Below are 18076 nucleotides of genomic sequence, written 5' to 3' on the forward strand. Positions count from 1 at the left end.
AAACAATCAGAAGATGCCCTCCACGACAGCTCCTCTCCTGCTGCACGAAAGCTATTTATTTTTAGTTGCTCGTTCAGGCGTGCAGAGAAACTAGAACTGTGACTCACATAACAGTTGTGTTCATGGCTGAATAAAAGTGGGTCAGTGAGCTTTCGCGGTATGTGAGGGCCAGAATGTGTGCATCCAGCTAAACTCTTCTAGTGGATCACCAACATGCGCTGCTCAGTCTCCAGCTTCAGTTTGGCTTTGATCATGATATAGTTATTTTCATGATGATCCAGGATCCCTTCAAAAAGAAATACAAATTGACATTGTCAGCTCAGAGACAAAGACTGCTCACAGAAATAAAAGTAAACTTTCATCTCGCATCAACGCAGCAGAAAGTAAAAATACATTGTTTTTTTTTTAAAAGGCCACAATTCTGTCTTGAGAACAACTTTCATCCAGAAATAGCTGTTTGCCATCAATTAAATGTAACATTGGCAAATTTGGAAGAATTTAAAAGATTGAAACAACAAGCTTGATGATTACCAACCATAACAGGAATATTGATTTCAATATTTTCAAAAAATGCCCTGAACAATCAGCCAGCATCAAAATCTGTTTTTTTTTTCAACATAATTTGCTGTGATCATCAAGTGAAAAAAAAAGTGGAACAATCGAAGAAGGTTCAGAAATGCTAACTTACCTGAAAACAAACCTGGATAAAACAACTATTGTCGAAAAGGATGTTAGATTTAACATCTTTCCAGGTCAACACGGATTCTTGTTCTGAAAAGCAGCAACGTTCAGAGACTCTTTCTGCTGTTTTTGGAAACTTTAGTTGACCAAGACATAAACCCTGTGTTGCTCATTCTGCTTTCTGAAAACAGTCAGGGCTGCTGCTATCCTTACAGTAAAACTTGAAAAGGCAGAGCCCTTTCAATGACAGTTTTATTAATGTCAGACTTTTTTATATGAGACTATGGTGTCCTCAAGAGACAACAAATCCACACACAATTAGGAGGAGGGTCTACTGTTGAAATTCAATCTAAATGGAAAGTTAAAAATAACAAGTTTTGTACTTGCATTTGTGTCACAAATCAGCTGAGCATAGAGGATGGGGCCTGCTGTGCAGATTTCTCAGGCTCTCCTGCCCTCCTGTGGCAGTTTAGGGGAGAGTAAGTTGTGCCAAGGGGCAAGTAGTGTTACCCCTCTTATTTACAAAACCACAGAAGAACAATGTGATTTGGCCACACAGTTTTTAAGAGGCATCCATTTCAATCATCCTCCAAAGAAGGGAGACATTAGGTTTGACAGGAAAGCACATTTTGGTTAAAAAAAAAACAACTTTTTGCCCTCCAAAGTAAAAATTCTATGAGCAAGGTTTTTTGATTGAAACACTTATAGATAACTGTAAAAACTGTTTATGGAGTTAGCATGATGCTAGCTTAAAAGGGCAGGGAGGTGTGGTTCAGGTAAGTTGTGCTATATTTGGATTTCACACCTTTTATGAAGTGTAGGTCTGAGATAAAACCCCTTCAGTTACTTTTGGTGGCATGTTAAAAAAAACTATAACAAGGCTTAGCCAGTCCAACCCACTTTGTAGAATTGAGTGGGAATTGTTTAGAAATGTTCAGGATAGAAAAATTGACCTACAAATTAAGAATTCTAAAAACCAACATATGTATGTATGCATTTATATTTAGGTATACCGGTAGGTTTGAGTATGTATTTAAGTGTGGATACATAATATACTTTTACTTTATGTCCTCCTTTTTCCATTTGTCTTTTTCCTTTTTTTTTCTTCATCTCTCAAGAATACAGTTTGTACTGCCTGAAAAAACAAAAGATTAAATTGTGTATTTTGGACTGAATTGAAACAAATATGAATAGATTTCTGCTCACGTTGATTAATTTAGTAAAACATGTCTTTCCCTCCTTTTTTTCAGTTGTCCACGGCAAACAAAAAGATAATAAAAAAAAACTATGCAGCTCAAAAACTGTGGCAGTTCTAATCAGTACTCTAATGTTTTGTTAATTTTTACAAGTAACCTCAAGATTTTTGTTACATTTCATAAAGTTCATCACAAAATAAATGAGGTGGCATGGAAAGCATATCTGTTATCCTGGACACTACAATCACATGGGAGCACTTTCCAGTGTTTCCATGTGTACTAGTCCCAGTGTCTAAGTAAGTGCAGAGTGCTGGTCTCAGGAAAGGTGTTTTCCGTAAAATGAAGCCAAAACATGTGTGAATAGTGGTGTGACTTACTGTGCTGACCCCTAAAGGGAGGAGCCAAAAGGACATCATTCCTATAACAGGAAAAAATGCAAATAGGACAAATGTTTTGTTTTTTTTTCTTCAAAAAACTAACTGCAGTAGAGCTAAAGCTACCTGAATGCTATCTACATAACGGCTTAACTAGCTAAGAAAAACTGTTGGAGCAATTTTAAAATAGAGGGTAATTGATAGCTTGGGATTCTCCTCTATCACATGTTTAGTGTTTTCATGAGATGAAGTAAAAGGAAAGTATGGCTCCATCCAGTTATCCTGCAATCATGAAAACAGGGCAGATGTCTGTTGTCCTTTGAGTCACATATCTCATAATAGCGCTTTTTTCAACTTGACCCCTATGATGGGGAGTCACACAGTAGAACCCTATCTAGTGCACAACAATCAACATTTCTCCATGAGACCTCCATCTTGGCTAGAAGCCTCCTTCATCTTCCACCTGAACAGAGAAGGCAAGAGCAGGAAATGAAGGTGGAGAGCTGTTGAATAACGTTTGCGGGGCGTCATCCTCTCTCAGAATGTCTTCTCTTCTCAGTCTTTGTCTCCCTGCTTGTCCTTCAGGGTGGCTGCGGTGGTGCTGAAAGGCTGACAGTGCTGAGTAGAAACGTGCACACACATATACACAGGCAAAGATTTGTATGGCTGCTCGGGAAGCAGGAACACTGATGTAAGCTGGCAGTTGTGGTCATTTTTAGTCTCAGACACCTATTTCACACATGATGGCACGAGTGTGGCAGCGCTGCTCCTCTGTTTACACCCAGCCTGTGAACATGAATTGTGTGAGTTAAGGGACAACATGAACATGTGAAGGAAATACGATTCACTCCAGTAGTTACTAAGTCCAGAACTCAATGTTGGTCATTGCTTACAAAACCAAACGAAAAAGCTAATAAATGAAGAACTGAAAAGCCAAAAAGCTTGTGTAAGTCACTGAAAGTTAACATCTTGTATGGCGTGGTTATGTTCATACAATAGAAAATATTGTTTTTTTGTATTTTCGAATTTTCTTTCGATTTAAATATGTTCGGCCAACAACAGGCAGGAGGTAACAAAGCCATATTGTGGAGCATCATGTTTATTTCAATGGAAGCATATGTGTCTCATATTTCAAAGTAAAAGTCTGTACTGGAAATGCTTTTTCATTTTTACAATAAAGTTGCCTTCGTTGACGGAAAATTAAAATCTTCTTCAATACCGCTCATTCTGTCACTTGATTGAAATGATAAAGAAAATAGTATTTGACATTTCCTTTTCAAAAAGATCTCAAGTAAATATGTAGCAAAGTTCAATTAGTAATATCTAATTTGGCAATTAAAATTGAACAAAGAAATGCTTTTTCCTTTTCACAATGTAACTGCATTAAGTGACTCAAAAATAAAATTAGAAATCAATTGTCCAAAATGCTTTTTCATTTTTCTATTTCAACAGCTCTCGTTCTGCGATGGAATTAACCCTTGTGCTATCTTAGATGACCCCACCCTTACATTGACGTGTTATCCCTACCATGACAAAGGTGGATATAGGTGGAAAGATTTCATGTAATCCATGGACACCAGTGAAGATCACCAATCATTGAAGAAAAAAAGTTTAGCGCACTCTAGTAGGTCTAGATGACCCAACTCCCAATGTTAAAGTGCCCAGGATAGCACAAGGGTTACAGCGAAAATGCAAGGGGGGGGGTTGCATTTTCGTTTCACATCCACCCTGCAAAAACTCTTGCATAAATCCTTTCTAGTCAGCAGTTCCAGGAGGGAGGCGGGGCTAAGACATCAGCTACTGGACTACAGTTTACTGGACGAAGTTGATACACTATTTCACAAAGAAAAAACTATTGGTGTTATTTTAAAACATGATATTATGTTGAATGCAAAGAGAGAGGATGTCACAAAATAACAAGCAGGAAACAAAACTGTTTTGAGTGACGCCAATTTCTAATCTGTCTTTGGTCTTAGCTTTTGGCATTTTCAACTGGTCTATGAAGTTTTTTATTGTTCCTCAAATAAGTTGTTTAATCTCTTTAGTACTGATAAAAAGCCCCCCTGCACCTAATATTAAATGAGGGCTGTCAGTCGGTCACCTGTGGTTTAAAACAGATGAGGAGACTGAAAATAATTGTTCTAATTTTTTTAAGAAAATGAAATTACATTAAGTAATTATAAAAGGTATAAACACATCTTTAATGTTATCTAGCCGTAAATCAAATCAAAACCTGCTGAGAAAACAAGGACAGATTTACTAAAGGGGGAGTAGTTTGACAGAAAGTCCAAATTTTTTCCTAATTCGGCCTCCAGGTGATTCATTTTTTTTAAGGAAATCATAACAAAAACAGCTTTAAAATATTATAATGTTATGGATTTACTAAAGGGGGAGTAGTTTGACAGAAAGTCCAAATTTTTTCCTAATTCGGCCTCCAGGTGATTCATTTTTTTTAAGGAAATCATAACAAAAACAGCTTTAAAATATTATAATGTTATGGATTTCTGTCATGATGTCATTCACAGTAAAGATGCAGCGCTTTAAAAGGGGGGCTTTTTTCAGCTAAACACCAGCTCTGTAATGTTAGAAATTGCTAGTGAAGTTTCATTCCCAGTGGATTCATGCCTGCTATTGTATTTAGAAATTACAGTTGTTAATGAATCACATGAATTAAGTTGTTGTATTTATCTGCCACGTCTTAAAGTCAGCTCCGTGAAAAAAATTGTCTGACTTTAAACCAGTTTGTGGTCACAAACTGGCGACAAACAGAACAGTTCTTTAGCAAAGCATCATAGAATCGCAGCATCATCGCATAATAGCTTTAGTGTGTAAAACCCAGCTGTCCTCAGATCAACACTTTTTATTAAACTCTCGGTATGCAGAAGAACCTCCTCTTTGTTCGTTGCCGTTTTCATGTCTGCTCATTGCGAGAGGCGGCCTGACCGTACTCGAAACGTTGGAAGCCCAATAGAGCAGAGAGCTGGAGGGGGAGGGGGGGTCTCGATTTTCCTAAAAATAGATAGTCTAAAACAACAAATTTTAATTTATCGATAAAATTGATTTATTATATTACCTTTGTTGGCAATGACAGCAATCAAACATTTTCTGTAAGTCTTCACAAGGTTTTCACAAAGTGTTGCTGGTATTTTGGCCCATTCCTCCAGGCAGATCTCCTCTAGAGCAGTGATGTTTTGCGGCTGTCGCTGGGCAACACGAACCTTTAACTCCCTCCAAAGATTTTCTATGGGGTTGAGACATGACAATTACTTACAAAGCCACCTGGGGAGTGTGTTTGGGATCGTTGTCATGCTGAAAGAGCCAGCAACATTTCATCCTCAATGCCCTTGCTGATGGAAGGACGGTTTTCACTCAAAATCTGATGGTCCATTGCCCCATTCATTATTTCCTTTACACAGATCAGTCGTCGTCTTGGTCCCTTTGCTGAAAAACAGTTGAAAAGCATGTTTCCACCCCCATACTTTACAGCAGGTATGGTGTTCTTTGGATGCAACTTAGCATTCTTTCTCCTTCAAACATGACAAGTACAGTTCTTGCCAAAAGGTTCTATTTTGGTTTCATCTGATCATAGGGCATTCTCCCAATCCTCTTCTGGATCATCCAAATGCTCTCTAGCAAACTTCAGATGGGCCTTCACATGTATTAGCTTTAGCAGGGGGACACGTCTGGCACTACAGGATTTGAGTCCCTGGCAGCGTAGTGTGTTTCTGATTACTTTGATCCCAGCTCTCTGCAGGTCATTCACTAGGTCCCCCCATGTGGTTCTGGGGATTTTTGCTCACCGTTCTTGTGATCATTTTGACCCCATGGGGCGAGATGTTTCAGATGGAGGGAGATTATCAGTGATCTTAAATGTCTTCCATTTCCTAATTATTGCTCCGACAGTTGATTAATTACCAAGCTGCTTCCATATTGCAGATTGAATCTGTCTGGTGCACAATTTTGTTTCCGCTGTCCTTAGACAGCTCTTTGGTATTGGCCATAGTGGAGTTTGGAGTGTGACTGAGGTTGTGGGCAAGTGTCTTTCATGTAGATAAGGAGTTAAAACAGGTGCCATTAATACAGATAAATAGTGGACAGTGGCGGTTCTACCCTGAATTACTCCCCGGGCGAGACCCTCCTCTGGCGCCCCCCCCCAATAGAGTCACTTTGTCCATTTATTGTAACTGAAAATACAGTGGGAAATATTTTATCAAACACAAATAAATAATCTAAAATAAATATTATAAACTACAAATCACACTAATAACACACTAGAATAAATGTAACTGAGGCACTAAGAACAGAAAACACTAACTAAACCTAACCTTTGTGGCCTTCCTGATGCAAGCTTGTCAATAACGTCATCATATGAAATCTGCTCCCCCCCTGAATGATTGATACTAACAACAGCAGGTTAGTGAGTTGCTCCTGAGACATTGGTGATCTCAGGTATGACTTGATCAACTGGAGTTTTGAAAAGCTAACAGCAGCAGCAGCAGCATCAGCAGCAGCAGCAGCAGCAGCAGCAGCAGCAGCAGCAGCATGCTACCATCACAGCTTATTTAACATTATGAACTAATATACAACAATAAAACACAACACAAACTTTGTGTTACAGCAGAGCAGACAGACACACGAATCATAACTAATGTTACAAGTTAAGGCAGAGCAAACATTTAAGAATAAATATCTTAAAAATGACGTTATTTGCAATATTTGGGCCTACTTCAGTTTTGGTCATGATAGACCAAACAAGAGATTTTTCTTCTGCAACGTTGTTGTTGTTGTAGGGCAGGTAGCATTCGAATTTAGAAAACGTGCATCTAGCTATGCGATAATACCCTTTTCTTTGTCTCTTTTCTCCTCTTCTTCTCTTTTCTTTCTAAATTGGGCACCAATTTTGACCTTTTTTGTCCATATTTCAGATGTTTTTGCATTTAGCATAAATGTCCTGACATAGGTATCAAGTCTGTCGACTAAACCAACTCTCATCTAAGTGAAGAATTTTTTTTGTTTTTCCATTTTTTATTTGGGCATTTCACACCAAAATAACCCAAAAAGCATGATTTTTTTATACCTTTTTATACCCGCAGCGCCCCCCCCCCCGTTCGTCAAACATTTCCAGAAGGAGCGCGTGCAGCTGCACCCAGGGGCGCCAATTCGCTACATGGCGGCGCAATTTTTATTTTTTCATCAAGCACTGAGCCGCGGCCCGCGACCGTTGCCCCCCTGGAAGAAGATCCAGCCAGATTTGCGCATGCGTTTTGCGCTCCGTGCTCACCTCTCAGCCTGCAACCTTCACCCCGCGCCCCCTCCCTTCTCCTTCTTCACCCCGCGCCCCCTCCCTTCTCCTTCTCACACACATTTGCGTCTACTTCTCAAAGACAGGAGGGAGCGCAGCTGCGGGGTGGGGGCTCCGCCAGGTTTCAGGCTGTTACAAACTCTGTGATATAAGTAAACCAATAGTGGTGCATAAAGTATTTTACAAGAGCTGAGCCGCTGGCGCCGCCCCTCCGTCATTTTTCCGCCCCGGGCGATCGCCCGTATGGCCCGTGCCTAAAACCGCTACTGATAGTGGAGGACAGAGGATCATCTTACAGAAAAAGTTACAGGTCTGTGAGAACCAGAAATCCTGCTTGTTTTTAGTTGAACACAGACTTATTTTCCAATTTGACAATGAATTCTTCAAAAATCAGACAATGTAATTTTCTGGATTTTTTTCTAATTTTTTCTCTCACAGTTGACGTATACCTGTGATGAAAATTAAAGGCCTCTCTTATCTTTTTAAGTGGGAGAACTTGCACAACTGGTGGCTGACTAAATACATTTTTGCCCCACTGTAGCAACAGACAAACGGTGCAACAGACTGGCACTGTTCAGAGTTCGCCCTTGCTTAACAGTAGATGTGATGGAACCAGCAACCCTGTTACCCCAAAAGGAATTTAACGGGTCCTGAAGATGAATGGATGGATGTAAAATTTAATTGTAAAATTTATAACTAGACAAAAAATGTTGCTTGACAAAGCTTGTAGTTGTTACATGCAAACTACATTCGGCGGGCCACAAGCTCCCTTCTCTGCTCCATTCTGTTGCATCCACTTGTAGACAAATCGATCCATATACCTCTTTGTTTTTCTCACCTGAGCTGTCATCTGGATCAAACCTGTATTGCTTGATATCTCCAATATTGCTTACTATTTTTGTTGCACCGGTAATGTTAGGTTAGGGTTGTGAAGGGCTATGAGCTAGTGGCAGAGAATACATAATGTGAAATGAGCGCAGGCTTACTCCACACACCAATGGTCCAACCCACAACTCATAGGTACATTTCTGATTAAATACTGCCACTCTTTAGAAACTATGTCCTAGAATACAACACAGGTTTTTGATCTAGGCTAAAAACGGCATTAGTGTAGTTAAAATACCTCTGGGAATGCTTTTAAAATAGGTCCAAAGATAAAAAAAACAAATACGTACATGGATCTAGTCGACTGCAAGTGGATGCATTAGAAGAGAGTAAAGCAGGAGGCTTGTGGCCGACCCAGCATCACAAATAATCTAATTTAAACAGCATTTTTTGTCTACTCCTGATTCACCACAATTTGAATAAAGGCAAATTCAGAAATGCAATTTGAGCATTATTTTCTTTATGTATTTGATTTGATTTTGATTTCAAATGGTTTATTTCAAGCAATCAAATAGGAATAATACACAAAAACAATAGTCATGGTAGTCATGGTTTTTCTTAGGGGCCATGGTCAGCTCTCTTTTTTTGTAGAAAATCAACTTTTTAAGTCATTTGAAGATAGTTGTATAGCCACCGTCAGCCACAAACATCCGTGCCGTAACCCAGAACCGGAATGTTTATATATGTCCTCCATCAACAGAGAAATGCCACAAGAACATGTTAAAAACATGAAATACTCAAATTTCTTCGCAGTGGGAAACAAGTTGTAAAAAAGGAAAATTCCATCCATCCATCTTCTTCCGCTCTTCGGGGACCGGTTTGCGGGGGCAGCAGTCTAAGCAAAGATGCCTAAACTTTGCTCGCTCCGGCCACTTCCTCCAGCTCCTCGTGGGGCTAGCCTGGGTCTTCTCCGGGACCTCCACCCAGTGAGACATGCCCGGATACCTCCCCAGGGAGGCTTCAAGGACTTTCTGGACTAGATGCCTGAGCCACCTAGACTGGCTCCTCTCAATTATTAATAATGATTTACTCATCTAAATTGATCAAAAGCAAATCAGTGCATCTCTAAATGATTACATAATATCTGAAAATAGTCCCAGTGGGAACTTCAAACGGAAGAGCAGAATCACTGCATGCTGTTACCAGGGTTGCGCATCAGGTTTTACATTGAGAACCAAAGAAAGATTTGAAAAGCCCTTAATGTTGTTTTCATACTTATGAGAATTCAGTGCAGTATGAATTCTGATTGAAGATGCAGCACTATTATTTAGCTAAAAAATATAAACCATTTCTCCTCATTTAGGAAAAAGATGCTTTTCCAAAATTTAGTTTGATAGTTTTAAATGTGTCCATTCAGCAGACTCACCAGCTGACAGTCTGCGGTCGCATAGATGCGGTGTGCTTGTAGCCCAAACACTTCCAGCAGAACTTTGAGTTTAAGCAGAGGTGACAGGGAGGCAGGACCATGACTGTGCGCCATGCCAACAGACCGAGCTGTGCATGGGGAGGATGAGGGGAATGTGGAGAGAGAGAGAAAGAGAGCATAAAAGTCAGCAAATAGACCTCAGGGAGAGAGAAAGGGAAAAAAGAGGGTGGCATGGCCCAGTTGAGAGGAGGTAGGTCTATACTTAGACATCAGCAAAGACTAAAGCCAGCAAGCCACAACCAATGTCAGGCTGCGTTGCCAGCATGTGCGGGCCCGCTCCAATCCAACAAGCAGGATCTACTCTAATGCCTGGTGTGGAACAGAATTGAGCTGGTTTTTGGATGGTTCTGAAGGGACCCTTCACTGAACTTGGTTTGCAATCCCTCTTCGTCACAGACTGAAGTTTGGTTGTTCTCTGTTTGGAGTGGTTTTACCTGGAACTACGGGAGGATTGGTGGTAGTTGTCCCAGAGCACAGATCAAACTGAATGAGGAAACATTCACATGGCCCCTTCTTTGGACCTGTCAGAGACAAACATGAGGACTAGCTTAAGAGAGATGGATAGAAGACTGGACTAAGTGAAGTCTGACTCAAAATAGTGGATCCTCTCCGGTTTTGGATTGGACAGTTGTCAGTCGGCATTTTCTTCAAAAACAATCAAAATTTTGGTTGATTGTCGAAGAACAGTAGTTATGCTGCATCCTGCACATTTGCCCACTGCACACATCCATGCACGTTTATAGCTGGACGGGCTATGCTGAGGGGGTCAGCAGTTGCTCCATCAGGCTACGAGTGGCACTTTCAGTGCTCTGTGGGGGTGGACTGCAGCGATGCTGAACCCCGCTGTATTTGGTTGGCAGTTTTGAGGAGTGTTTCCCCTCGACCATCTCCACAAACAACACTGATGATATCACCACGAAGGAGGGGCTCCAGGAGGTTGATACAGCGCCATCGCTTGTCCTGGGTAATTGCTTTCAATAGAACACACTTGTGCACATGCTGTTAAACCTTTTGACAGCATGGGTCTTTGTCACTTTCTGTTTTCACGTATGAAACATTTGATTTTTCATTTAAATGTCCAGTATTTCAAAAAAAGTAACCACAACTTTGAAAGAAAGCAACTATTTTAGGTTTTGGTTCAAAACCTTTACAGACACTGAGCTCATCTGTGAACAGAGTGGTATTTTCGTGTGTTTGTGAGCATGTGCAGGTGTGTAAGCAGAAGTGTGTGACGTTCTGGGCCTCCTTGATGTGCTATGTTATAATATGTGGAAATGCGAGGGGGGGATTTAGGGAGCAATAAACCTAGATGCTAGATAAACATGGACACACATTTTTGTGTATGTGTGGGTCTGCATGTGTGTGTGGGTGTGTGTGTGCGTGTGTATAGGTGTGTGTTGTGTGTAGGTGTGTACTTGTGTGCGCATTCACTTGTCTGTAAGCATACGTATGTGTGTATGGGTGTAAAGGATTGGTGTGTATTTGTGTGTGTGCATGTCTAAGATGATTCATTTCTGTGTGTTTGTGTGTGCTCATTTACATATTCGTTTGTGTGCTTTTGTATGGATTTATACTTCTTTATACTTTTGTGTATGTGTGTTTCCACATCTGTGTGTCTGTGTGTGTATACACATGTCTGTCTGTGTGTTTGTACATATGTATGTTTGTGTGTGCACATTTACATATCCATGTGTGAGCTTATGTCTGAATTTTCTGAATTTGTAGTTCTGTGCTCTAGTGCATGTGGGTTTCCACATACGTGTGTCTGTGTATGTATACACGTCTGTGAGTTTAAACACATGTATGTTGGGGTTTGCATGCATGAGTATGTACCTTCATCTTGTATGTATATTGTGTGTTATTCTTTCTTTTTAACCTGTCCTGTCCAACAGCTGAGCAAACAGATAAGAGCTAAATGCCTCTTGTGTTGGACATATTGCAACAGGGGGTCTTGAATCTTTTGACACACAATGTGTATATTTGCATAAGACCGTTTAGTATTTGAGGCTAAATTTTTATCTATATTGATGTTATTTGTATCATTTTTTTGTTGGACCAGACGGAATAGAAGAAGAGGGAGGAAGAGAGAGGGATGTTGAGTGATGGTGAAAATGGAGATCGATGATAACAGAATCATCTATCCTGTAGAATCAGTAAATTGTGATGTGCAGTTATTCCAAAAATAATTTGTTAGATCTTTACTTTTTTACATATTTGTTAACTGCACTCTAAAAAAAGCTGCTGTAAATATCATGGTTGAGTTCATTCATCTTTAACTTATTGGTTCAAAGTCAGGCCTCTGCGGGTTCCTGCTTAAGCCGATGTGATCTGATCAAAGTCATCAAGTTGGTTGTTGTTTGTAAGAACATGGAAAGCAAAAAAATGACTGCCAGCTGATTGGCTTCCTGTTGGGGAAAGTGCCTCCGCCCTGCTGCTGGTTCGAACTATTCATAGTTTGACAAACTCACCTCTGCGACTCGATTCGCTCTCCACATCCTGTCTTACAAACACACTTCCTCTTGTTTTCCAAACTGCCCAAGCCCACGCCACATCTTTATTCACATACAAATGGTTTTTGCAACAAATGTATTTCTTCCTTCACATTGTTTTGCCATTAAGGTTTGCATTTTTCACAAAAGCAGGTCTCCTTTTTTGACTTCTCTGCCACCCTTCAGAAAAGGGGGTTTGAGTTTAGGTGGAACTTGGCTTTGCTGGAGTACAAGTTGCAATTCTGGACAAATTAAGGAAAAAATTGCTACTCATATACAGTATAAAGAAGGTCTGTATGCTTTTAGTGCCATCACACAAAGTGGGATTTTCTGGACCTTTTTTTGTGCTGAGGTGGTGCAGGTCTGCATCGTGTGCCCTGTGATGGGAAATAAAGATCTATTTTTTATACAGAAGCTGAGCTGAACTTTGGTTCTCTAACACTCCAAACAAACATGCAACTAGTACTTGCCCAAGTGTCCACTGAACAGATCCAACACCTGATGTGGATAAAGAAATAACTTTTACTTTGCAGAAGTCAGATCTTGCATTCTAGTCCCCCCAAGGTGGAGCTGCTTGCCTCAACTAACAAATCCTGATTTGAATGGATGGCTGTCTCTCAGTGGGACTTTTTCCAGCTTAACTGCAAATTTTTGTCTTTAATTTGGATTCTTCTGATCTCTGTGCTCCGATTTATAATGTCTTGAAGTTGAATCAAGGACTTAAAGTCTTCTTTCTTTTACACCTTTCACCTCACATCCACATGGCATCAGTCTTCACTTGAATGAGGGGTTAAACATTTCCAAGGAAGAACCCCAGATGCCGTGATTCAACTTCAACACAACCTGGATGAATGAGAAGCTTCATTGACCATTTTATCATCCACTAAAAACTTTTCCAAACTCTCAGTCTGTGACTGGTCCAACCAGGAGAAACAGGTACAGATTGGACCTGTCTCTGTCTTCTGGTTTGTGTCACAAAAATTTGCACACACCTAGTATCAAGTGAAAATGAATTTTGGGAATGATGAATGACAACCCCCTCCCCCAAGACAATGATATCATGGCGAGCGTAACCGTTAAAAATTGAATGGGCTGAAAATCGCTTATGGAGCAAAAACAAAAAAAATATTTCGAAATACACAAACAACACCAAAACTAGTTTTGTAATTATTGTGCGTCAATTTTGTGGCAAAATGTGAGATTTGGTGATTTTCATGTTTTTCCACAATATTGGAAAATGACACTTTTATTCATGCGATTTTCACAAAGTTTCACAGACAAGCTGCCACAAGTTTCATTGACCTCTAACCTTGAGAAGAGGTTGCCATCTTAAATTTTTTTAAGAAAAAGCACCTTTAATACCAGCTCCAAACGAAAACTCGTCCTAGGAATTTTCATCAATTGTCTTGTAACTTCGTGAGCATCATTGTTAACCTAATGTGCAGAAAATGTTGAAATGTTGGAAGAAGTTGTAGATTTTAAATGCCGCGCACGTGGTGAGTTTGTAACTGTTGCCATATTAGCTAGCATGCACATTTTGTATCGGAATGTCGTGTCTAAAGCATGATTCCCTGGCTCAAGATGAACAAAAAGAAATGACACACTTAAACCATAAAAAAAAGTGTATGGGGCAAAAATCTCCAACGGGAGATTTGGGGATTTCATGTTTTCCCACAATATGGGAAAAGTAATTTTCACACAAATGTCGCTAGTTTGAGTCTACAACCCCCCAGGAGTTTTGTTGACCTTTGACCTCAGGAAGAGCCCGTCATCTTGAATTTAAAAAAATAAAAAACCTTTAGCACCAGCTACAAATCAAAGTTCGTCCTTGTGAAGCAATTGGGGAAAAACATTGCAATCAGAATTTTTCGTTTTTTTAACGGTGTGCACATGGTGAGCTTGCAAAAGTGGTGTTCTGCTGTTAAATTTTTTTAACGTATTACTCTGAAAGTTCAATGCATAAACTCCTGGTGAGAGTTAAACAAAATGATATAACATTCGATATGACTACATTAGGGATATGGGCGTGGTTAGCAAATACCCCCGTTGCTAAGGAAATCCAAATGTTTTTGCAGATTCTTTTAAAAGCGGCCAAAACATAAAACGGTTCCTGTGGAGATCAAACCAACAGATAAGCTGCCATTTTGAAAAAAATGTTGGTTTTACATCAATTTGTCACAAGCAGCTTTGACTAGCCTGGGTCATGTGGGCAGCGGAGGGCAAGCGCCAATAGAGATACTGACCAAGGTAGTGGTGGACGGTAAGGGCAATAGCGGGCAGCGAGAGCAGCGGTGGGTAGGGCCATAAAAACGCTGCTTGCTGCTTTAATTTATGTTTTTTTCAATAAACAACATAGCCTTAGTCACTTCTTTTCTTCTAGGTCCTGATTTGTCTTTCAGCAGGTTTCTCTATCCTCTTTGCCTAAAATAGTAAGACCTGGGAGCTTTCCATTATCTGTTGTTTATTTCTCAATGGAAGTCTATGGGATTTCGGCTTCTTGGAGCAAGATGGTACTTCCTGTTTGAAACATGAGGTGGGAGGGGTCACTCAGTCCAGTTTTCACAAACAGTCAATGACCGTAATGTACTGTGTACGGTGTACCATCACACCTGTTGGGTACTAACATAATACATGTAAGGATGGTGCATATTGAGATTGCAAATCGTGAGTAAGTACGGTAGTTTTTTACAGTTACAAACGAATAAAAAAATCATTACTAACTTCAGTCAGCAACCAGAAGTTGTCCTAAAAAAATTGACCAAACTAGAGGTGGATCATATCAAGCATGAATGTTTCTTAAGGATTATCTTATCCTCACTTTAGTAATCCTTAGAGAAACACCAGTTGTCAGCCATTTCTCGTTGGAAACTCTGGACTCTTTTGTCCATTGTTTATCACATTTTCCAGATTAGTTTTCAGGAGTCCAAATAAGTTCCTGTTGTTCCATGCCTGTTATTTATAGTTGTCATTTTTTTAAAACCTCTCTGCTGTTGGCAGGCTGTAATAAACATGATTATAGGAGAGTCTGCTGGAGAAAGGAAGTCTCTAAAGAATTTTTGGCATTGGTGGAATTGTGATGGGGGCAGAGCTTCAAGTAAATGGAGTGCAAAAGAAAACGCCCACTTCCACCCCTTCATGCTTCCTTCAAATGCAGCCACAGCTGAATGCACAGTTGTGTATAAAAGAAGCAGTAAAGAAGCATTTAGGGTGTGATTGCTCTGTACCTGGAGGTTTACATGGTAACCTCTGGTTCTTTTTTATTTCCTTACATAAAGGTAAAGAAAAGAGTTTAATTTTTGCTTCATCTTCTGTTCTTGCAGGCAAAAGGGCAAAGATATGGTAAAGTGTCATCCAATGAGAGCAGGCGGCGGCCGCTGTCATCGGGTGATGTGGAGGGCTCATTGTGGCAGGGCCCAAGGACCATTTACCTCCAAAAGAACTCCCAGGGATTCGGATTCACTTTACGCCACTTTATTGTCTACCCACCAGAGTCGTCCATCCACTGCTTGAAGGTAAATGTTAGGACCCCCACTAGCATGCATCAACCTTACTCTAAACCTCCAGTCAGACCTGGTAACTGCTCTCTCTTTGGGTATCTTAGTTGTTTGTTAAAATATGGCCCATTTTGCATCACTCTGATCCTACAAAAACACTCAACTGTGAAAGAGACAGGAAGTGGAAACATGGGTAGCATTTCCTGTTTTCTCCATCTTTTTTTGACAGCGATCTATAAGAGAAAAAGCTATGTTCAGGCCTTTGTGGACATGTGAGAGATGCACTGATTCAAATGATATATTTTTATTTTGTATTTCTTTCTGCAAATAAATTTCAAATTAAAAAATTACGTTTTAAATTGACGAAAGCAGGATAGCTGTAAATTTCAATTTATTTTGTCCCTGAATTACTTTCAAAATGTACTCAGTAGGAGGGAGCAAAAGCACTGCACAAGGCCAGTTTGAAAAAGGCCAGTTAAGGAAATGGGGGTGCCAGATGTTTACCACTCTCTGGTGTGTGTCAGGTCAACGCAGATACGACCTTGCTTAAATCTATCTTGAGCTTTAGAGCACAGGAAAGAACTAGATCAAATGCAAATTTATATTGTTCTCAAAGATTTAGTTTTGGAGTAAAAAACAAAAGCCCCTCCATACCAGATGATTTTTGGCTTCTAAATGGAGGAAAATCAGGCTGATGTTAAAGTAAACAAATACATACACTGACTTTGTTTCTCAAAATATTGTTGATTGTGTTCTGAATTACTGTATTTGACCAAAGGGCTTACGGCTTTTGTTGTGCAGGTCTGTTTTAAGTTCCAACAATCTTGGGCCTGTACGGTGGTGTAGTGATTTGCACTCTTACCTCACTGTGATGATCCTTGGTTCAAATCCCAGCTGGGACCTTTCTGTGTGGAGTTTGCCACATGTTCTTCTCGTACATGTGTTAGTGTTCTAATTCCAGCTACCTCCCACAGTCCAAAAACCTGCGCCAAAAGTTAATTGATGATTTTAAATTATCCCTAGGTGTGAATGTGAGTGGGATTGTGTGGCCCTACAACAGACCTGTGACCCATCCAGGATGTATCCCATCTTCACCCAACCGTAGCTGGAATAGGCTCCAGCAACCCAGTGGTCCCAACATGGATGGCTTGGTTTTAGAAAATGGACGGATTCATACAATGTCATGGGATAGAGGTGTATTGAGAATGATCATGAATTTGTTCTTGGTACATCTCAGTGACATTGGCGTTTTATTGGATTACACGATTGTCAGTAGTTTGGACAGTTGATGTCGGATTGATAAAAAATATAATGAATTCATAAAACAACAATAAGCTATGAGATCAATTCTCCCTTTGTCTCCTACTGAATGGTCCTTAACATTGACATTTTCTGGAGTCTTGTTGTTCACCAAGGACCATGATAATGCACATCATCTTTTACATGTGGAGCCTACTCTTTTTGGTGACTCTGAGCTGCCTGCTGTCCTGGCTCACATCAGTAAAAACATGTGTGTTCTAGTCTCCTGTGCTGCTTCTCTGGATTGGCGTTACCACAGAACAGGGTGGTAATGATTTACTCCTTTTGGTGATTAATAATAAACTGTTTTGAGGTTTTTAGCCATAAATTTAGACAGATTTAGGTGGATGAACCAACAAGACAATTGTAAACTATGTAATCCATGTCAGAAATGAAAGTTGAGAATACATCATTCAAAAACTCAAAAAAACAGTGTTAAAAAACTCTTGGTCCACAAAAAGAAATGTGGTCCAGTAACTCTGACGTTATGCTCACACTTGTTGACAACGCGCGCTCAAGCGACCACTTTCAATGAATAGTCTATGTAAATGTTCGTAAAAGGCACATTTCAGGCTTCAGCATTCAAAACTTTCTGCTTTAAATAAAGCTATGCACATTTTTAAGATCAATTGAACGTGCGTTGCAAGTTCAACCAGTTGAACTTTGACCAATTAGGGACTCAGATTTTGTAGAGATGTTGAGTTGCTATCCCCTTTAATTCACAGAAGTGCCAATCATTTGAAAATTGATGAAGGATATGAAATGTAATCATTGCGGTTTGTGCCAGGCTGGAATCCTCTGACATCAAGTCTTTCATATACCAGAATAGAGCTGTAAAAGAAAAAGCCTGGAGCAAGGTTTACGACATTTCACACCAAGCCTCTTCCAACTGTATTTGGCGGACATGCAGTGAACAGTCGCAAAAGAAAA

The 18076-nt window shown here is 40.0% G+C and overlaps 1 protein-coding gene across 16 annotated transcripts in view; it reads left to right on the forward strand.

Moving 5' to 3' along the window:
• Positions 1-18076, forward strand: part of arhgap23b (Rho GTPase activating protein 23b) — a 62481-nt gene that overhangs the window by 24062 nt on the left and 20343 nt on the right. For 7 of the 16 annotated variants that reach the window (XM_011473532.4, XM_078937749.1, XM_078937753.1 and 4 more), the window contains exon 2: positions 15674-15865. In XM_011473532.4, the coding sequence (XP_011471834.1) occupies positions 15674-15865 (192 nt within the window). Of the gene's footprint in view, positions 1-10505; positions 10829-15467; positions 15593-15673; positions 15866-18076 lie in introns of those variants that run through there. The other 9 variants (XM_078937742.1, XM_078937747.1, XM_078937748.1 and 6 more) reach the window with 4 other exon arrangements.

This window comes from Oryzias latipes, chromosome 19 (assembly GCF_053564925.1).
Source record: "Oryzias latipes strain Hd-rR chromosome 19, Olatipes_Hd-rR_3.1".
Taxonomy (NCBI): Eukaryota; Metazoa; Chordata; class Actinopteri; order Beloniformes; family Adrianichthyidae; genus Oryzias; species Oryzias latipes.